General features: G+C 50.6%; 1 protein-coding gene across 49 annotated transcripts in view; it reads left to right on the top strand.

The window, feature by feature from the left end:
• Nucleotides 1-2,671: 2,671 nt before the first annotated feature.
• SUN1 (Sad1 and UNC84 domain containing 1) overlaps nucleotides 2,672-22,555 on the top strand; it is a 59,109-nt gene continuing 39,225 nt past the window's right edge. For 15 of the 49 annotated variants that reach the window (XM_054545590.1, XM_063725606.1, XM_024241227.2 and 12 more), the window contains exons 1-2: nucleotides 3,341-3,412; nucleotides 20,003-20,099. In XM_054545590.1, coding sequence (XP_054401565.1) covers nucleotides 20,023-20,099 — 77 coding nt within the window. In that variant the 5' untranslated portion in view covers nucleotides 3,341-3,412; nucleotides 20,003-20,022. 49 annotated transcript variants of the gene reach the window in all.

Here is a 22,555-nt window from a genome sequence, read left to right on the forward strand (position 1 = left end):
CTGTGCATGGATTTTGGATTCTGTGCATTGGGAAATCTGGCTGAAATCTGTTACAGCTCTCCCGCAAGTTCCTTTCACCACTTCCCACAGACTCACGCCCTGAAACCACAGCAGAGGCCGCCCTCACTCACCGCAGGGGACAACCACCCACCAAAAACCATTTCCTCTGCGGATGCTTCCCGCCCAAAGAAGGAACCAGAAACAGGCAGGATGGGGAAGCAGCTGGCGGAGAAGCCAAATTGTTTCCTTAAGAGAAAGGGATTTACGGGAGGCGGAAGTTGCAGTGAGCTGAGATCGCCAGCCTGGGCGACAAGAGCAAAACTCTGTCTCAAAAAAAAAAAAAAAAAAAAAAAAAAAAGGGAGAGAGACGGATTTCCTGAGCCTCCAGGAGGTCGGCTGGAGGTAATTTTCCTTCGTCCGACTCTCTCCCAGGCCATTGCGCAGCCACCCTCATCCAGATGGCACGAAGCCTCTGGGCTCGGGTTTCTGACTCGTCTCCCAGGAGCCGGTTTCTGTTTACCGCTGAAAGGCACAGCCTGCTGCCATATTTGAGGTGTGAGCTCACCAAGAAAAAAAGCACTGCGTTCCCCCGGGAGCTTCGAAATGGGCCGTTGCTGCCCTCAGTTCTGCAGCAGAGATGGTGGCCTTGAAGACGGTGAGACCGCCTACGGGGTCACTGCGTCCGGTCTCACTCCAGCCAGGCTGCCGGCCTGGCCCCTGCCTCCATTTCCCTTTCTTTGAAATGTCAATGGCTGTGCTACCCGCTCCATCCTGCTCTGCAGCGCTGGGAAGATGGGAAAAGCCTTAGGGACCGAAGCCCAGCCTGTTGTCCAATGTCCTCTTCTGAAATGAGGACGGTTGGCCAGGCCAAAGAAAACAGACCCAAGCTGTGTTTCGGGAGGCACAGAAGCCCCCAGACTCTCCTACCTGCTTGTTCTTGTTCCTCCCTTAACCCACTCCATGGACCGGGGCCTTAGGGGGGTGCCGTACTAGCCCCAGGTGGGCAGGGTGGAGGCCAGCCTTTTTGGGGGCACGATCCTAGTATTTGAATGTCCATCTTCTCTAGTGACAGACCCAGGTGGTGGGTTCTGGCACAGCTATCTGTCAGAATCTTTCCCCCAAACAGATGTGACTGTTTAAAAAGGAGATCTAATGCAGGGTTTTAGCAGCAATGTAAGGGCCATCAGAGTTAATGCTTGGTTAAAAAAAAAAAGGTAGTTAGCCAGGTGTGGTAGAGGGTGCGGGGGGACGCTGAGGCAGAGGATGGCTTCAGACCAAGAGTTCAAGACCAGCCTGGGCAACATAGGGAGACCCCATCTCTACAAAAAAATTTAAAAATTAGCCAGACATGGTGATGTGTGCCTGTAGTCTCAGCGACTCAGGAGGCTAATGTGGGAGGATGGCTTGAACATGGGATGGCGAGGCTGCAGTGCGCTATGATCATACCATTGCATGATCACTCCAGCCTGGATGACAGAGCGAGACCCTGTCTCTAAACAACAACAAAAAGCAAAACAAAAAGGAAAAAACAGGAGTTCCAGACCAGCCTGGCCAACATGGTGAAACCCCGTCTCTACTAAAAATACAAAAATTATCTGGATGTGGCACCTGTACTCCCAGCTACTCAGGAGGCTGAGGCACAAGAGTCACTTGAACCTGGGAGGTGGAGGTTGCAGTGAGCTGAGATTGTGCCATTGTACTCCAGCCTGGATAACAAGAGCGAAACTCTATCTCAAAAATAAGTAAATAAAGGCTTTATTGGCTGGGTGCGGTGGCTCATGCCTGTTATCCCAGCATTTTGGGGGGCTAAGGTGGGAGGATCACTGGAGGTCAGGAGTTCAAGACCAGCCTGGACAACATAGTGAGACCCCCCCATGTTTACAAAAATATACAAAAAAAGGCCAGGTGCGGTGGCTCACACCTGTAATCCCAGCAATTTGGGAGCCTGAGGCAGGCGAATCATGAGATCAGGAGTTCAAGACCAGCCTGGCCAACATGGTGTAACCCCGTCTCCACTAAAAATACAAAAAATTAGCTGGGGATGGTGGCAGGTGCCTGTAATCCCAGCTACTGGGGAGACTGAGGCAGGAGAATCGCTTGAACCCGGGAGGTGGAGGTTGCAATGAGCCGAGATCGCGCAACTGCACTCCAGCCCAGGCGACGGTGAGAGACTCCGTCTCAAAAAAAGAAAAAAAAAAAAATTAGCCAGGCGCGCCTGTAGTCCCAGCTACTCAGGAGTCTGAGGTGGGAGGATCACCTGGGCTGGGGAGGTTGAGGTTACAGTGAGCTATGACTGCGCCACTGCACTCCAGTCTGGGCAACGGGAGTGAGACCCTGTCTCAAAAAAAAAACAAGAGCAAAAAAGGTGAACGTGATTGTATGTAAATTACACTTCGTTTTAAAAATGCAAAGAACAAATCAGTATTTGCAAGACGCGGTGCAGTCCCCAGCACGGAGAAGAGAACCTGCGAATTCCACGCGGGAAGAGCCGGCGTTTCCATCAGCAGGGGCCCTGCAGGAGATTGCGCGTGCAGACCCCACACATTCCCCAGAAGGGCGCCTGGGGAGGAGGGGCCGCGGGAGGAGCCCGGCCTGCGAGCGCCTGCGCACGCCCGGAGCTGCGGGGAATTGGGGTGGGGGCGGCGGCCAGCAATGGGAGACGTGCGGAAGGCCAAGGAGGCACTGGGCGAGGTGAGCCCCGTGGGAAGCGGGGGCTGCCTCCCGGAGCCGCAGCTGCCCCTCCCCAAGACGCGGACGCCCTCCTGGAGATTCAGACCCTCTCATGGAGATGCAGACCCCTCCCCCAGATCCAAACCTCTCCCCACGATGCGGACGCCCTCCCCGAGATGCACACACCTTTCCGAAGATGCAGACCCTTCCCCCAGATGCACAACCCTCCCCAACGTAGACCCCGTATCTGAGGGGCAGACCCCTCCGCGATGCAGACCCCTCCCCCAGGTGCAGACCCCTCCCCCCAGGTGCAGACCCCTTTCCCAGTTGCGGGCCCCTCCCCCAGATGCAAAGTCCCCAGCAGGTGCAGACCCCTCCCCTAAGTGCGGAGCCCTCCCTCAGATGCAGGCCTTTCCCCCGAATGCAGTCCCCCTCCTCCAGGTGCAGCCCCCCTACCGAGAAGCGGCCCCGCCCGTCCCACCCCGTGACGCATCCAGGCCCCTCCCCCTTCCCCCCCTCCCCCTCCCCTCCCCCGCCTGGAGTCCGCCTCGCTCCTCCGCCCGCGGCCCGTAGCCGCCTCGTCATTGGCCAGAACGCTTCAGGTGGCGCGCTCGCGATTGGTGGAGGCCTGCGTTGCTCCCGCCCTCGGCCTGGGGCGCGGCCCGCGATTGGCTGGCGCGGGCAGAGTGTCTTCTCGGGCCTGGGCGGCCCAGACGAGGCCTGAGGCGGCGGCGCGAGGCAGGTGAGCTCCTGGCGGGCCGGGCCGAGGGGACCCCGGAGCGGGCGCCGGGCTGCGGGGACGCGGGGCCGGGGCCCGGGGACCGGGAGGACGCGGGGTCGCGGCCTGGCCGCCCTCAGCGCGGGCTGCGCCAAGGCCTCCTGGGCCAACGGCTGCCGCCCCCGCCCGTCCCGCGCCCCGCAGCTACCCCGGCCCGCGCAGGTGAAGACGCCCGGAGACCCTGGCGGTCGTGGCGCAGGAGTCCTGCTCCTCCCGGGGTGTCGCCAGCCGGGTCGCGGCGCGGGGTCGGGGGCGGAGCGGGGAGAGGCGCGGGAGGCCGCGGCGGGCGGCTCGGGCTGGGCATGGAGGAGCGTCCTCCCCGCGTTCTCAGGCCTCGGCCCGAGCTGCCCGCCTGGACCCCGCTGCGGGGTCCCAGCCCCTGGAAGTAGCGGCGGGGCCGTGGGTGGGGTGGTGGGGAGACGGTTTTATTTAAGAGGTGGGGTCTCGCTGTGTTTCCCAGGCTGGTCTCGATCTCCTGAGCGCGAGCGATCCTCCCGCCTCCGCCTCCCGAAGCGCTGGGATCACAGGCGTGAGCCACCGCGCCCGGCTGATAGTCGTATTTTTTGTAGGGTTGTGGTCTCTCTATGCTGCCCAGGTCGGACTCTTAGGCTCAAGCGATCCTCTCGCCTCAGCCTGCCTGGAGGCGCGCGCGTGGTCTTCGCGCCCTGTTGCGCCTGCAAAGTGCCCAGAACGGTGTCTGGCGCAAAATAAGCAGCGGCGGGGAACACCTTGCCACTGTCACCGTCATGGGGAGGATTTCTCCCAGCTCCCCAGGGCTCCCCAGGGCAGGTGGGCGGTGAGGTCCGAGGTCTCTGCTCTCGCTTTGCAGCTTGTGGTTGCTGCGCCTGGCTCTGATTCCAGGTGGGAAGCTGCCCATAATTGTGTCTTCTAAGCTTCAGTAATAGTATTGCCCATGAAATGCTTGCGGCTCTAATTGCTAATGCTTTGTGTGAATGCTTCTGTGTGCAATCTGTTTTTACTCCCTACATCTCCACTGTGTAGAAACACCGTGTGTTTTGGTTTATTCTCATCTGTTGTTGGACACCTGATAGTTTTTTGAAGCCTTTAGTTTTCTCAAATTATTTCTGTAATAATTTCCTTTTCTTTGTTTACCCTTTTTTTTTCTGACTCTTTTGGAAATACTACTGTTTGGGCTGGAAGGCTTGGGCTGGCTTTATAATTTTCTTATCTTTCTCCCATTTAATGTTTGTTCTACTTTCTAGATTTCCTCTTTTTCTTCCAGTATATCTATTTAGCGTTTTAGTTTGGCCATCGTATTTTAAATTTCCCAGAGCTGGTTTTTTTTCCTCTTTTAAAATTTGTGATATGTTCTTACTTCATAAGTGGAGTATCCTCTCATTCACCTGCTTTTTGTTTTTGATTGTGCTAAAATCTACGTAACGTAAAACAACATCACCACCTACTTACATAACTTTTTCATCATCCCAGATGGAAACCCTATACCTGTTAATCAGCCACTGCCCATTCTTCCATCTCCCCAGGCCCTGGCAACCGCTAATCTGCTTTCTGTCTCTCTGAATTGGCCTGTTCTGGACATTTCATGTAAATGGAATCATACAGTATGCAGCCCCTTGTGTCTGGCCTCTTTCACTTAAGATAATGTCTTCAGAGTTCACGCATGTTGTAGACTGTATCAGTATTCCATTCCTTTTTATGACTGAATAATTGTCCATTGTATAGATATACCACATTATGTTTATCCATTAGTCTGTTGATGGACGCTTGGGCTGTTTGCACCTGTTGGCTATTGTGAGTAATGCAGCTACTATGAACATTTGTGGATGAGTTTTTATTTGAGCATCTGTTTTTAATTCTTTGGTTATATATCAAGGAATGGAGTTGCCAGGTCACATGGTAACTCTGTTTAGCTTTTTGAGGAACTGCCTAACTGTTTTTCACAGTGGCCGCACCATTTTATATTTCCATCGGCAACATATGAGTTCACTTTCTCCACATGCCCCCAACACTTAGTTTCCAAAAAGGATGACCATGCTAGTGGGTCTGAAGTGGCGTCTCATTTGGCTGTGATTTGCATGTACCTGATGACCAGTGAAGTTGAGAATTGTTTCATGTCCATGTTGGCTGTTGTGTATATTTGGAGAAATTCTCATTCAGGTCCTTCCCTGCTCCCCCCCCCCCCTTTTTTTTTTTTTGAGACGGAGTTTCGCTCTGTCGCCCAGGCTGGAGTGCAATGACACGAACTCAGCTCACCGCAACCTCCGCCTCCCGGGCTCGAGCGATTCTCCTGCCTCAGCCTCCCGAGTAGCTGGGATTACAGGTGCCCGCCACCACACCCGGCTAATTTTGTATTTTTAGTAGGGATGGGGTTTCTCCATGTTGGTCAGGCTGGTCTCAAACTCCCGACCTCAGGTGATCCGCCCGCCTCGGCCTCCCAAAGTGGTGCTGGGATGACAGGTGTGAGCCACCGTGCCCGGCCTCTTTCTCCATTTTTAAATTGGGTTGCCTCTTTTTTTTTTTTTGAGTTGTCAGAATTCTTTATTCTGTATACTAGACCCTGATTAGACATATGATTAATAAATACTTTCTCCCAGTCTTTGGATTGTCTGTTCACTCTCTTGTTAGTGTCCTTTGATGCACAAATTGATGAACTCTAAATTGATTAACTCTAATTTTTCTGTTTTTTCTTTTGTTGCTCATGCTTTTGATGTCATACCTAAGAACTCTGCAAAATCCAAAGTCAGGAGGATTTGTCCTGTGTTTTCTTTTAAGAGTTTATCATTTTAACTCTTGTATTTAGGTTTTTGATCCATTTTGAGTTCATTCTTGTGTATGATGTGTGGTAGGTTCTGACTTTGTTCTTTTGCACGTGGATATTGTTCAAGCATCATTTGTGACAAGACTGCTTTTTCCCTATTGAGTGGTCTTGGCACCCTTGTCAAAATCAGTTGACTAAATGTGTGGGTTTATTTTTGGACCCAGTTCTGTTCTACAGGTCTGTATGTTTTTATGCCAATGCCACCCTTTTTTTTTTTTTTTTGAGGTGGAGTCTTGCCCTGTCGCCCAGGCTGGAGTGCAGTGGCGTGATCTCGGGTCACTGCAACCTCTGCCTCCCGTGTCCAAACGCTTCTCCCGCCTCAGCCTCCCAAGTAGCTGGGATTACAGGTGCCCGCCACCACACCCAGCTAATTTTTGTATTTTTAGTAGAGACGGGGTTTCACCGTCCGTGTTGGCAGGCTGGCCTCGAACTCCTGACCTCATGATCCACCCACCTCGGCCTCCCAATGCCACACTATTTTGTAGTAAGTTTTGAAGCTAGGAAGTCGGGGTCCTCCAACTTTGCCTTTCTTCTGGAAGATTTTTTACTATTTGGGACCCATTGCAGTTCCATGTGAATTTAAAGATCAGTTTTTCCATATTTGCAAAAAAGACCATTGGGGTTTTGATAGAGATAGTATTGAATCTGTACATCACTGTGGGAGTACTGCTATCCTAACAGTAGTGAGTCTTTCCATCCACGTTCATGGAATGTCTTCCCATTTATGTAGGTTGTCTTCAATTCTTGCAACAGTGCTTTGTGATTTTCAGTGTACAAGTGGTGCACTTCCTTGGTTAAATTTATTCCTAAGTTTTTAATACTTTTTGATGCTATTGTAAAATGAATTGTTTTCCCAATTTCACTTCCCGATTGTTCATTGCTAGTGTGTAGAAATGCAACTGACTTTTTATTGATCTTGTATCCTGAAACTTTGCTGAGTTTGCTTGTTAGTTCTAACAGCAGTTTTTTTGTTGATTCATTAGGATTTTCTAGATATGAGATCATGTCATCCAAGAATAAAGATAGTTTTACATCTTCCTTTCCAATTAGTATGCCTCTTGACTAATTGCTCTGGGGAGAACTTCCAGGATAGTGTTGAAGAGCAGTGGTGAAAGTGGCCACCCCTTGTCTTCTTGCATATCTGAGGTGAAAAATTTGAATATGACATTCACTGAGTTTTTCATAGATGACCTGTATCATGTGAGGATGTTCCCCTTCCATTCCTGGCTTGTTGAGTGTTTTTACTATGAAAAGGTGTTGGAGTTTGTGAAGTGCTTTTCTGCACCAATTGAGATGATCACGTGGCTTTGCCTAATTGCTTCTTGAAAGGATGGTGAGTATCCGTCTCTCCTGTATTTTAGTTCCGTCTTATACCCTCACTTCCAACTGTAAACTAGTGCCACTGTTTTTGGAGCCTTCTGGGGGTTCCATGATCAAGGTTAGATTGTTCTTCCATGTTCTCCATTGCATGCTTATGACTCAACTTTTTCTGGCCTAAGTCAGTTTTTATTCATCTATCTAGCTCCCCAAAATGTATTGCTATTTTCTTTTCTCCCTTTCATTTTGTTCTCAATGAAATATGCCCTTAAAAAATAGCCCTTTCTCAAAGGGGTATGTGGAAGAGAGTGGATGCTAACATCTATATTCAGCACATCTTTTTTTTTGGAGACAGAGTCTTGCTCTGTTGCCCAGGCTGGAGTGCAATGGAGTGATCTCGGCTCACTGCACCCTCTGCCTCCCGGGTTCAAGTGATTCTCCCGCCTTAGCCTCCTGAGTAGCTGGGACTACAGGCACACGCTACCATGCCTGGCTAAGTTTTGTATTTTTAGTAGAGACGAGGTTTCACCTGCTGGTCAGGCTGGTCTTGATCTCTTGACCTCGTGATCCGCCCACCTCAGCCTCCCAAAGTGCTGGGATTATAGGCGTGAGCCCGGCCTGGTGACCTGTTTTCAAAGAACGCTGATATTTAATGGGGTGTGTTGTCAGCTCATAACCATTGTTTCCTGGTCCTGAATTTATGATGATCAAATGGTCTCCTAGTCTACTTTATAGTGTCTCCAGATTCTGAAAATAAATCCAATTCAAATCTGCTTACAGTAAATGCCAGGGAGTGCTTTTTTGTGGGAGAAGCAGTGATGGGTTGAAAGCATCCTTCAGCGTTCAACCCTTGCCTTTACCGCAGTGTTGCAGAGTGAGGTGAGAGTCCTGGAATCGCCTCTCCTGGAGGCTGTTGAATTGCATGTCATAACGCCCACTGGTGATTCCGGTGAAGCGGTCCTGAACACAGCGGGAAAGGGAGTTCCCACATCGGGGTTCGTCAAGCAGATTGGAAACAGGACTATTTGGGCGGTAGGCTCAGTGTTGTCGGCCTCACCTTTCCCTGTGCGTATTTGGTGGGGTGGTTGTGCTTGTGTTGCCTGCCAGAGGGTTGCAGTGTTGTTTCATTGATTGAAAGCCTGCCCTCGTTTTCTTCTTCCCCTTGCTTCCTAAATGTGGAGCTCGTTGCTATTTTGGACTGCTCACCCACTTGATTTATAGATAGAGGAGACCAGGCCTGCTATATCACATTTGAAGCAGTTTGCTTCCACTGGGATAAAATAAACTAGTAAGTGTCAGATGAAAAATACAGAATGTGATGTTGCTTCTTATAATGCACTGTTTATATAGTTGTATATTCTAATTGTTGCTACTTCATTAAGCATCTCATGTAATTTATTACTCAATTTTACAGTTTAAATTGTGTCTATAATTAAGCATGCTTGTTCTGTTGGTACTTTGGTTTTCATTTAGTTGCTTAGGTTGAATTGAATGGCTGTAGGTTGTGAATTTAGGCAGTAACATGTGTGTGACAGACACTTTCAACATTTGTGCAGAATTAAACTGTAGGTCTCAGACAAGCAGCGTGGATGTCATCACATCCAGGTGCCGGGTTCCCTGGGTCCTGGCAGTGGGGGAGACACCCCTCGGGCATGTGTAGTTTGAACACAGAGCAGCCCTTTGGTCACTTTGTTCTCAGCCATTCTATTTATTTTGATTTTTAATATCATTGGAAGATGTGAGCTGTATCTGCAGTATGAAAAACAGATGACTTTATTATGTCTTTACTTGCTCCAAACGGAAAAGTATTCACCTTGAGCCTAGTACTTGGTGCTGGGGAGGACAGAGCGCTAGAAGGGTGATCTGGAAGTGGTGTGGATGTGTATTCCAGAACATGTAAGACCGTGAGACTGCTGTTGCCAATTACTGTTGGGAATGGAGCAACTGACATACCTGTTCTGGTTAGACGAGGAAGCATATGAAGGCCTGAACACGCTGGGAGGAAAAATGAGAGGTCCAAGCGCAGTGCACACCGACCTGTGGCCACCCGTGAATTCCCACACACACACAGCCCTGTGGCCACGCACGAGTTCCCACACGCACACAGCCCTGTGGCCACCCGCGAATTCCCGCACGCACACGGCCCTGTGGTCACCCGCGAATTCCCACACACACGGCCCTGTGACCACCCTTGAATTCCTGCACGCACGGCTCTGTGTCCACCCGCGAATTCCCGCACACACGGCCCTGTGTCCACCCGCGAATTCCCACACACACGGCCCTGTGTCCACCCGCGAATTCCCACACACACGGCCCTGTGTCCACCCGCGAATTCCCACACACACGGCCCTGTGGTCACCCGCGAATTCCCGCACACATGCGGCCCTGTGGTGATGCGTGAACTCCTGCACACACACAACCCTGTGGCCACCCACGAATTCCCGCACGCACACGGCCCTGTGTCCACCCACGAATTCCCACACACACGGCCCTGTGTCCACCCGTGAATTCCCGCACACACGGCCCTGTGTCCACCCGCGAATTCCCGCACACACGGCCCTGTGGTCACCCGCGAATTCCCGCACACACGGCCCTGTGTCCACCCGCGAATTCCCGCACACACGGCCCTGTGGTCACCCGCGAATTCCTGCACACACGGCCCTGTGTCCACGCATGAATTCCTGTACAGGATTTTTCCGGAGCGTAGTCAGGTAAGGAGTAGAGAGTGGTGGAGACTGGAGGATTGTCAGCTTAGTGGCAAAGCGAGCAGGGTGCGTGGTGTGGAGAGCACCCCCTTCCAGTCACGTGCAGCGTTCACTTGTTCTGCAAGCAAGAGTTAGAGCTGAAGGTCAGTGAGGCACAGTTCCTGCCCTCACAGAGGTCAAGGGCCACTTGGAGAGAAGGAGTCATTGAGAAATAATCATTATGATTTGTGTTAGTGCGGATCACCAGTGAGTGCTAGAACTGACAGTAGCCGGGGTGGGGTGAGGCCCATGGGGGCTTCCTGGTGGCGGTGTTTCTGCTGAATATTAAGTGTGAGGAGAAGTTGGCTAGGCAGAGTTTGGGGTGTAACTAGACCGAGGAGATGCGGAAGGGGGTCAGGAAATAGGAGGGCACCTCAGGCAGGAGGACATTCATTGCAAGGAAGGAGTGGAGGAGCGGCATGTAAATGGGTGGGGAGGAGAGGGCTCCCTGGAGCCACGGTGGATTCTAAGGCACGGATGGGAAGTGAGGAGGGAGAAGTAGCAGCATTTGCACCAGCACCATGTGTGCAGGCAGCCATGGGGGGAGTCTGTAGGTCGTCTCTGTAGGTGGATCATTCAGGTGGTTTTCTCAAGGATTGGCTTGAGAGGCAAGACGGGAGCCAGGGAGACGGCCAGGGCGCTTGCAGAGAGCCAGCCAGAGGTGGCATGTCAGGGCGGGAATGGAGAGGGGGCATAGGGCACGCGCCCTGGGGAGGGAGGAGCAGGCCTGGGACGTGATTTGGACCTGTGAGCCTGCCTGATGTCCAGGCGGAAATGCCCAACAGGAAATAAAACGATGCCTGTGTACCAACTGGAATTACAGATGGGTTACATGAATTATTAATGGCTTGCAGTATTAAACGTCAAAACAGTCAGAGTAGGAGAGTCCATTGCAGACCATTCTTGTGTTCTTGGCTTAGGGAAAGGCTTTCTAAGAAGCAGGACGTGAGTGAGGGAAGGGAAAGACCAGACATGGTGTGGCCAAAGTCACCAGGGTGACGTTAAGGACGGGAGTATCCCTGCCATGTAGTAGTGGATTCATATCCTTATGTGTATGTGGTCCTGTTAAACAGAAGAAGACAGATCTCCGCACAGCATGAGAAGTACCCCTGGCTGAGAAACACGAAAAGATGTTTCACGTCACTGATAATTAAGGAAATGCACATGAAAGCTGCGTGAGCGTCTGGGTCCAGACCCAGCACGGGCTCTGTAGGAGGAGGACGCTGAGTGTGGCTGCAGCACCTCATTGCTTGAGGGCCGCTGGCTGCAGATGAGTTCTCCAGGAGACATTTTGTTGGCAGTCCCGATCGTACCGGTTATAGGGAAATTCTGTGCACTCTAGGTTTGAAGCAAATACGGTGAAACTATTTAAATTATTTAATAGTTCTGTCTTCCTAGACCCTTTGCAGTAATATGTATAAACCAAATAATTTGGCCTTGGGCTTTTGCTGAAACACTGTGATGACCACCGTTTTGTAAGAGGAAGTGTGGTTTTTATTAAAAAGATTCAGTGCCCTTATCGTAAGGAGATGTACGCACGTGATAATCGGTCTTCTGGTAGAAGTCGTTTTCTTTGACACTCAGCTGTTTTCTTGATGTTCAGGCTAAATGGGCTTGCTTACCTTTTCCTATTGTTTCATCATTTCCAAAACAAGTGAAGAAACGTTGCATCTTGGCTAGAAACTATCTGTCGATATGGCTTTGCTGCTGATGGGGTGTGCTGGGAGGCAGTCCAGAGCAGGGCAGGTGCGGGGTGGGGGCATCCGCTGGCTGGGTGCTCCAGCGGTGCTCGGAGGAGCAGCTTCTGTTTCTAGCCCCTGTGAATGTGTCCACACCTCACAGCTAAGGCAGTGGGAGACCTTGAATTGGACCCCAGAGGACTGGCTGCCTGTCCTGCCTCACAAATGAAGATGAAATTTGTTTCTTTTTGAAAGTGATACTTATTACGATAATTTTTTTTTTTTCAGACGGAGTCTCGCTCTGTTGCCCAGGCTGGAGTGCAGTGGCGCGATCTCAGCTCACTGCAAGCTCCACCTCCCGGGTTCACGCCATTCTCCTGCCTCAGCCTCCCGAGTAGCTGGGACTACAGGCGCCCGCCACCACGCCCAGCTAATTTTTCTTTTATATTTTCAGCAGAGACAGGGTTTCACTGTGTTAGTCAGGTTGGTCTTGATCTCCTGACCTCGTGATCTGCCCACCTCGGCCTCCCAAAGTGCTGGGATTACAGGCATGAGCCACCGCACCTGGCCTATTATGTTAATTTTGAAAATTATAAAAGCAATACCTGCTCTTTAAAAAAATTTTCAAACAGCCCGAAAGGGGTGAAATGACAAGTAGAAGTTCCATCCGCCCGAATTTACTCAAATCTAGTGTTATTTTTCGAGAAGTACTAAAAGCATGTTCACTTGTGTGTATATGCGTGTATAAAATATGTGGCATACAGACCTTTCAAATATTTTTAGGTTGTAGTCATTTATTTCTGATTTGTTGTTTTGAATAATCAGTTCATTTTTAAGGATTCTCAGTCAGTGTAAATCATCCGGTTTTCATAAACCAACAGTTGTTTTTCTTCCTCTAAATGAAATTAGAGATGCAATGCCTGTTCTTGTTTATTATGTTGTAGAAGTAATTACATGAGCATGATCTTTGGAAAACATCTATTTCTAAGCCAGTTTATTTTTTTAATCTGCAGGCAAAATAATGTTTTTGTTAGTGTCTACATTATTTAGTTTCAATAAGATGAAGATCTAAGCATGATAATTATGTTAACATTTAGTACTGATTTTTTTTTTTCCAGAATTTTAGTTTTAAATAATTATTTACAGTGGACTTAAGAAACAAACCGGCTGGGCATGGTAGCTCACTCCTGTAATCCCAGAACTTTGGGAGGCTGAGGAAAATCGCTTGAGGCCAGGAGTTCAAGACCAGCCTGGGCAACATAGGGAGACCCTGTCTCTAAGAAAACAAAAAGATTAACCAGGTGCCGTGATGTGCCCCTGTGGTCCCAGCACTGTGGGAAGCTGAGGCTAGAGAACCGCTTGAGCCCAGGAGATGGAGGCTGCAGTGAGCTGTGATCACGCCCCTGGCACTCTAGCCTGGGCGACAGAATGAGACCCTGTCTCTTAAAATACATATATAAGAAAGAAAGAACAAAGAAACGAACTGCCTGATATCAGGCTAGGTGCTGTTTGACAACCCCGGTCTGGGGTGCTTAAGGATGAATGAGGATGAGGATTGAGCAAGCGTGTGTGCCTGTGTGCTCATCATGCCCCGCTCAGTGTCTCTCGGGAAGGTCCCTGAGGGAAGGATCTGGCGAAACATCGCTGCCCAGCCGGGTGGAGCAGGCGTCCACTGCTGGTAGGCCCCGCCAAGGCCGGGGGCTGCAGCTCCGGGTGTCCCTGTGGACGTGGGGCTTGTGGCAGATGGCGCTCTGGGAGGAAGGGCCTGTGTGTCCCCCCGTGGATCAGTGATAGACAGAGTTTTGCAGGTTTGAGTCGTAGTTGTGACTGTTGTTTCAGGAGGTAGGCTGCCATTTTAAACCGAGGCTTGCGGGATCCGTGTGGGCAGGTTCCCCACGGTTTCTGGTGGGAACGCTGCGTGTCACTGGGCTCCCTCTCAGTGTCAGTCCACATCATCAGTGACCAGCGCTGGGGCACAGGAAATGCAGCCTGTGGCATCGTGCTAATGTCTGTAGACAGTGCCTTTGCAGCGGATCCCGTTGTTTCTGCGTGTTTCGTAGAAAATAATTATCAACTCGGTATTGACGGTTGCTGTTTGTAGGCTGAAGAGAAGTGCTGCCTGCAGGTTTTAAAGTTTGCCTTTCCCCGTTTTCTTCAGGGCTGATAGCATTTCCTTAGAAAAGATGGTGTGTGGATTTTATTTCAGAACGCTCAAGGTTTGTTTTTTGTTTTTGTTTTTGAGATGGAGTCTCGCTCTGTCACCCAGGCTGGAGTGCAGTGGTGCGATCTCAGCTCACTGCAACCTCCGCCTCCCGGGTTCAAGCAGTTCTCCTGCCTCAGCCTCCCAAGTAGCTGGGACTACAGGCACGTGCCACCACGCCCAGCTAATTTTTGTAGTTTTGCTAGAGACGGGGTTTCACCATATTGGCCAGGCTGGTCTCAAACTCCTAACCTCAAGTGATCCTCCTGCCTGCCTTGGCCTCCCAGAGTGCTGGGATTATAGGTGTCAGCCACTGTGCCTGGCCAGACCCATTTAGTTTTGTTCTGTTTTCAGCCTCGTATGAAGATTTTTCAACCATGTTCTCTGGATTATTACTAGATTAGTGCAGATATTCTGAATAGTAGACTCAAGTGATATGGAGAGTACGACTGAAATCTAAAGTCCATTTTTGTTTTTTTGTTTTTTGAGACGGGGTCTCGCTCTGTCACCGAGGCTGGAGTGCAGGGGCGCAATCTCGGCTCACTGCAAGCTCCACCTCCCGGGTTCACACCATTCTCCCGCCTCAGCCTCCCGAGTAGCTGGGACTACAGGTGCCCACCACCACGCCCGGCTAATTTCTTGTATTTTTAGTAGAGACGGGGTTTCACCATTCACAGGATGGTCTCGGTCTCCTGACCTTGTGATCCACCCACCTCGGCCTCCCAAAGTGCTGAGATTATAGGCGTGAGCCACCGTGCCTGGCCTAAAATCCATTTTTTACCAAAGCATTCAAGAAAAAAAACTGAGCTGTATGTTTTCATGTCTACCATATAGTATAAATTATATACTGTAAAAGGTAAATGGTATTAAAAGAGAAACCTAGTATAACTTAACATAGTTTTTGTTTGTTTGTTTGTTTGTTTTTTTGAGACAGTCTCACTCTCGCCCAGGCTGGAATGCGCTGAAATCTGGGCTCACTGCAACCTGCGCCTCCTGGGTTCAAGTGATTCTCGTGCCTCAGCCTCCCAAGTAGCTGGGATTACAAGCATGCACCACCACACCCGGCTGATTTTTGTATTTTTAGTAGAGGGGTGGTTTCACCATGTTGGCCAGGCTGGTCTCGAACTCCTGAGCTTAGGTGATCCACCCACCTCGCCCTCCTGCAGTATTGGGATTACAGGCATGAGCCACCCCACCTGGCCCTGTCTAATTTTAAAACCCTGCTAGGATATATATGTGTATTTTTGTTTTTTGTTTTTGTTTTGTTTTTTGAGACAGAGTCTCGCTCTGTCACCCAGGCTGGAGTGCAGTGGTACTGTGTCAGCTCACTGCAACCTCCATCTCCTGGGTTCAGTCAGTTCTCCTGCCTCAGCCTCCTGAGTAGCTGGGATTACAGGCGCCCACCACCACACCCAGCTAATTTTTATATTTTTAGTAGAGATGGGGTTTCACCATGTTGGCCCCGCTGGCCTCGAACTCCTGACTTCAGGTGATCTGCCTGCCTCTGCCTCCCAAAATGCTGGGATTACAGGCGTGAGCCACCATGCCCGGCTGGATGTATATACTTGTAAAGAAACCTAAGTCATAGGTTTGAAACCAAAGTTTGCAACCTAAACAGAGGCCCTCTACTTTTCCTGTTTTTGTGAGCTTGTAAGCTCTCTTGGCCACCAGCAAACACAAGATAAAAGGGAGAGACTTTGTCTGGGTGACAGGCACTGCTGGCCGCTGTCTCTTAAGGTGTGTGCTTTTCTAGTGTTGATGGCTCTCCACCCATCCATCCTCCAGAAGCCATCTGCTAGGAGGACCAACGGGGATCTTCCCACAGTCCCCTCTGTGCACACCTGTGCTGAGCCGGTCAGCCTGAGAACCCACGTCCAGGGCTTTCTGAGGCCCAGCTCCTATCTCAGCATCCTGCACAAAGCTGGGTACCAGTTAGTCTGTTTCCTTCCACCAGGCCAGGGACACACACTCATGTGGAACACAACTCTCACAAAGCCATGCCAGGCATGACACTCAGGGCAGGGCAGCCAGGGAGGCACAGATGCCAGCAGGAGCATCACACCTGCAGACAGCACATCTGTGCAGAATGTCAACTTCAGATCCTTTCCAGGTTTTTCTGATGCCATTGAAAACATGCTGGATCCATTTTTCACTTACTGTGTGGTTACTGATCAGATTATAAATGCAAAAAACATCTCCCTTGAGTCTCTCAGACAGGTGACCGAGGCAGCCTCCTCTTCACATGGGAAGACTCTAATGTTACATTTCAGTTTTAATTAGCAGCGATGTAATGGAGACTGGGAATGGTGTTGTGAAAATGCTGAGTACTCCTAGGCGGTCAGTAGAGCTGGTCTCAGAACCATGCTTTCGCCTGCAGGTGTGCCGGCGAGCAGTGCAAGGGCTGGGGGCTCCCGCCTGCTGGCTGAGTCCTAGCTGTGGGGCTCATCGGTGGGGGCTCCCGCCTGCTGGCTGAGTCCTAGCTGTGGGGCTCATCGGTGGGGGCTCCCGCCTGCTGGCTGAGTCCTAGCTGTGGGGCTCATCGGTGGACCTTTGCCTTTCATTTGGGGCAGGGTGAACAAATCTTTCATCTCAGGAATTGCACACCCAGAAAAAAAATAACTGGTTTTTTTTCTTTTTTTGAGGTGGAGTCTCGCTCTGTCGCCCAGGCTGGAGTGCAGTGGCCCGATGTCGGCTCACTGCAAGCTCCGCTTCCCGGGTTCACGCCATTCTCCTGCCTCAGCCTCCCGAGTACCTGGGACTACAGGCGCCCGCCACCAAGCCAAGCTAATTTTTTGTATTTTTAGTAGAGATGGTGTTTCACCGTGTTAGCCAGGATGGTCTCGATCTCTCGACCTCGTGATCTGCCCTCCTCAGCCTCCCAAAGTGCTGGGATTACAGGCGTGAGCCACCGCGCCCGGCCATAACTGTTCTTTTTTAAAATTTACAACGTCGGCCATATCACTTTACTCTTCAAAATAACCGCAGCTGACGCCTGAGTGCTTGTCACCTGTCAGGCATTGCCTGAGGTGCACAGTTTCATTTAATCCTTTTTTGACTTCATTTTATTTTATCCTATAACTTAATATTTGGTTTTGTAAAGGACTAAGGATGAAATTTAAAATCTTCCATTTCCAAATTTAAAATGATCCGTGTCGTGGTCTGTTAAGGGGGAAGGAGGAAGGAGGGAGTGAATGAGACTGAGGGCGGGGAGGGGAGTTGGGGAGCTCTGGGAGCCTCTCACCTGGCAGCAGGCCTGTGGCGCATGTGGGAGAGCACAGAGCACCTGCCTTGGGGACGCTGGGGCACCTTGTCACAGCCTCTGCTGCCGCTGCCTCACAAGGTTCTGCTTGGCATGAGCCTGGCCTTCGGCGCTTGTCAGGGTGGAGTTATTTTCTAGGCTGAGAGATAATGGCCAGGACATTTCCCTAGAACCTGGACAGGTGTCATTAGGCAGGGACTGCATCAGGGTGGGTAAGGTGCCCTGTTTCCTCATTTCAAAATGTTAGGCAATAGAGAAAATGACAGATTCCGCATATTTTATACATAGATGCATTTTACTGGGGAACATAAACTTAAAATTCACGATTATAAAAGTGAAATCAGAATGGAAGACAGATTAAGGGTCTGTAACCACAGACTCTCCACGTCTGCACGCCCTCAGCACCTGCTGAGCCTGGAGTGTGACCTCTTTTCCCTGCCATCGCCGTCTTCCTTGCTTTCCTTTTCTCTGGCCTGGCTGCCCTAATGGCCTTATTGCTAAATTAGCCCAACATCTGAGCAGGAGTGGGCGTCCATAGCACTACTGAGTTAGCCCAGTGTCCCCCCACCCAGGGCAGGAGCAGGAGTGGGCGTCCATAGCACTGAGTTAGCCCAGTGTCCCCCCACCCAGGGCGGGAGCAGGAGTGGGCGTCTGTAGCTCTGAGTTAGCCCAGTGTCCCCCCACCCAGGGCAGGAGCAGGAGTGGGCGTCCATAGCTCTGAGTTAGCCCAGTGTTCCCCCACCCAGGGCAGGAGCAGGAGTGGACGTCCATAGCTCTGAGTTAGCCCAGTGTCCCCCCACCCAGGGCGGGAGCGGGAACGGGTGTCCGTAGCACTACCGAGTGAGCCCAGTGTCCCCCTACCCAGGGCGGGAGCGGGAGTGGGCGTTCGCTGAGCCCAGCTTTGGGTTATTGCTCGGCAGTGCAGGCAGAGCCCATTGTTGCATTGCTGCTGGGCGGGGCTGGGTTCTGCAGAAGCTGCCGGACCAGGCCTGTGCACCTCAGGAGCCCAGGCATGGTGTATAAGTGGAGGGTAGCCTACATTGGATCCAGGCCAAGGCCCTGTCCTGTGCCGGGCTCCTCTGCACATGGGTTGAATCTAGATTTAGGTGTTGGTTAAAGTAGGTAGACAGGTGGGAGAGAGACAGTTAAACAGGTATTAACTATCACGTGGATTAAGTGATCACAGTTAGTTTTATTTGCAAAAGGCCGTTGAAGTGTAAGTTCATGGAATTCCGAGCAAGCGTGAACCGGACTTGCCGAGCCTGTGTCTGGGTCGGACGCTGAGCTGGGTGTCCCGGAAAGAACAAGAATTTTGAAATGTGCTTTTTTTTTTTTTTTTTTTTTTTGTGATGGAGTCTCACTCTGTCACCCAGGCTGGAGGGCAGTGGCGCGATCTCGGCTCACTGCAAGCTCCGCCTTCCGGGTTCACGCCATTCTCCTGCCCCTCAGCCTCCCAAGTAGCTGGGACTACAGGTGCCTGCCACCACGCCCGGCTAATTTTTGTATTTTTAGTAGAGACGGGGTTTCACCGTGTTAGCCAGGGTGGTCTCGATCTCCTGACCTCGTGATCCGCCCACCTCGGCCTCCCAAAGTGCTGGGATTCCAGGCGTGAGCCACCGCGCCCGGCCGAAACGTGTTTTAAAATGCAGGAGTTTCATCATGCTTGTCGATACTTGTAGGTGTAGTACAATTTTTATGTGTAAACAGTGGTCTTTATTTCTGTGGTACTTTATTTCAAAGAAAGTAGCATGAAGTACTTTTGGCTTGGTTTATGGAGCTCAGTCATTTGTACAAAAGTGTCTTTTGTCCAGGAGGTTCTTTTAGTTATATCTCCCTCAGATATTTCAGCAGCCGACTGTGATTCACATTGCTACTATGAGGACTTTTTAAAAGTCAGGGTGTGTGCATGTGAGTATTTTTAGCCAGAGGAAAGTATGAGTCATTCCAAGTAAATCTAGATGACAACCTGAGAAACAATATACTCAACACTTGCTAACCTAAAAAATAACCTGTTTTTTGGTGAGGAAAAAAGTGTAAATAGTGCCTTAAGCTTTTTTATTATTCACCCCGCAGTTTCTTTTCTGATTCTGAGATGCTTATGAGAGCTTCAGCCATCCAGGAACGCGTACGCTGCTGCTTGACCACGCAGTAGCAGGTGGTTCTATTTTAGTTAGTAAAGTAAAAACTGATTTCAGAAGACCGAGAACGTTTTGACACAGTGAGGATCTAAAAATACATCTTGAAGAGAGCTCTGAGTTTCTCTCCGTGTTTCTTGGAAGGTGCCCCTGGTTTCAGGAGTCAGCCACTTGAGGGTTCCCCTGGTCTTGTTCTCAGGATGTATTAGGGGACTAGATTACGATAGAAGTGTTCCTGGGCTCGTAACTATGGAAACACTTGTCTCCTCTGTTTAGAAAACACTGCTGCTGGCCATGTTTCCTGTGAGTTTTGATGGTGACCTGAGTTGAGTTGCATGTAGGCGGCTCAGGTTGACTAAGACAGGACTGCCCTGGATTTCCCGCCCGTTAAAACACTCTGCATTTCTTTCCCGCCCTCTGCAGTATGGTTTGAAGTGGTGAACATGGATTTTTCTCGGCTTCACATGTACAGTCCTCCCCAGTGTGTGCCGGAGAACACGGGCTACACGTATGCGCTCAGGTGAGTGTGCACCTGCACGTGGGGTCCTGGCCTTGCGATACCCACTCGCTGTCGCGGTGGCGTGGACCTTAACAGGAACTCCATAGTACTACTGGCTACGTGCTATATTTGGAAGGTGAAAAAAAAAAGATAAACTCTGTCTTATGGCTTTAGAGGTGGTTTTATCTTATGGCTTTAAGGTAAACCGAATCTGTTCATCCTGGTGACTGGGTGGTTAGTCATCGCACCTGGCTTGCCGGCTTCGACCCCACCCAGGTGGTTGTGATCTTGAGAACATGTCTCTGTGGTGATGCCTGGTGTTTGTGATAGTGTATCGGTGGCTTGGTATTTTTAAGTTAACAGAAATAACCTGGAAAATTATTACCCATTTGAAAGGAAACATCATAGAACAGTGTTGAAGCTCAGGGTTTCGAGAACACAACTTTTGTCTGAGGCCGAGTTTTCTGCTTTTATTCATATTCTGATCCACTGAATCAAGACATTTGAGTCTGAAGAGGTGCTGCCCTGCCCCTTCTGTTTTCAGTTTACCAAGTAGAAAGGGCGACTGAAACGAAGCTCGCGTTTGATGAAATTACGGGTTAGCACCAAGGGAAAATACACAGCTAGACAGGCCAGGATTTGATCAGCAGGTTGAAAAACTTGTGCACCCAGCAGATGTTTAAGGCACCAGGAAAATGCTTGTGTAATTTTTTTCAGTGCTTATCCTTTTTTTTTTTTTTTTTTTGGAGACAGAGTCTCACCCTGTCACTCAGGCTGAAGTGCAGTGGTGCAATCTCAGCTCACTGCAACATCCGCCTCCCAGATTCAAGCAGTTCTCCTGCCTCAGCCTCTGGAGTAGCTGGGATTACAGATGTGCGCCACCATGCCCGGCTAATTTTTGTATTTTTAATAGAGATGGGGTTTCACCATGTTGGCCAGGCTGATCTCGAGCTCCTGACCTCAGGTGATCTGCCCACCTCGGCCTCCCAAAGTGCTGGGATTCCAGGCGTGAAGCACCATGCCCGGTCTCAGTGGCTTATCCTCTAAAGGGTGAAAATGTAATTGAAACTGTAAGAAAGTTAGAAAATATTTTAAGAAAAATACTTGTTACCAGCATTAGTCAGATCTCACATTTGATGATCGAGTTTTTAATTCACAGTTCTAGGTCATATCACACTTCCATAGCAACACACTCTGTTTTGTAAGAGTCTTGTAGTGGTTAGAACAGAATGGGCAGGCCAGCTCAGGGGAGACTGCTCCTTCCTTCAGACCGTGCAGCATGAAACAGTGATTTGTGGTCATTTATTTTTGCTTTTCTGACCTATTTTAATAGAGTTTTTAAAATGCCTCTGTCTGTTTCTTTACCTTGGGAGAGCAACACTTAATTTCATTGAAATTCACAGCCTTCCTTCAGTGAGACCTGTGGGCAGACCTCTGTGGCAGCTGGAGTGGGAAATGCAGAGGGAAGGTGGGCAGGGGGCTGGCCGGACGGCGTAGGCTGGGCTGGGAATTTAGACTCTTGGTGGGCAGGGGCTGGCCGGACGGTGTAGGCTGGGCTGGGAATTTAGACTCTTGGTGGGCAGGGGGCTGGCCGGAGTGGTGTAGGCTGGGCTGGGAATTTAGACTCTTGGTGGGCAGGGGCTGGCCGGAGTGGTGTAAGCTGGGCTGGGAATTTAGACTCTTGGTGGGCAGGGGCTGGCCGGAGTAGTGTAGGCTGGGCTGGGAATTTGGACTCTTGGGCACTGGGAACCCCTGAAAGGATTTAAAGGTGGGGGGCTCTCTGAGGTTGCTGCAGGATAGAAGTCAGGGGCTGTCCAGGAGATGGCCGGAGTGCTTCGGGGAAGCCCAGCTCTGGATCAGGACCAGAAGGAAGGACCAGCCGCCTCACACGAGTAGAGGCCCGTGGAGCACAGCCGGAGACTGGAGGTGGGGGCCTCAGGACTGGTCTGGACATCAGTGCCTGGGTCCTCCTGGTCCTGGGCTGGCCTTCCGCAGCCCTTGCCGCCTCAGCTGGCCGGCCTTACACTGGGTCCTTATACTCTTCTCTTTTTCCTTTCCTTTGGCTCCTCGTAGCCCTGGCCTCTTTTCTGAAAGTTCCCCTTGTCTTCCAGCCCTCACCGCACAGCTGGAAGGTGGAGCGGCCGTTCCTGATGGCTTTCTGTCTCCATCACTACCCTTGTGTTAATTCTTAGCAATTTCAGTAAACACTGAAAGGATCGTCCAGCATCCTGGCCACTCATGTTCTTTAATTAAATTTTTTTTCTCTTTTGGAGGCCAGGCGCAGTGGCTCACGCCTGTAATCCCAGCAGTTTGGGAGGTTGAGGCAGGTGGATCACTTGAGGTAAAGAGTTCGACAGCAGCCTGGCCAACATGGTGAAACCCCCTCTCTACTAAAAATACAAAAATTAGCTGGGTGTGGTGGTGGGCTCCTGTAATCCCAGCTACTTGGGAGGCTGAGGCAGGAGAATCGCTTGAAC

Source organism: Pongo abelii, chromosome 6 (genome assembly GCF_028885655.2).
Source record: "Pongo abelii isolate AG06213 chromosome 6, NHGRI_mPonAbe1-v2.0_pri, whole genome shotgun sequence".
Classification (NCBI taxonomy): domain Eukaryota; kingdom Metazoa; phylum Chordata; class Mammalia; order Primates; family Hominidae; genus Pongo; species Pongo abelii.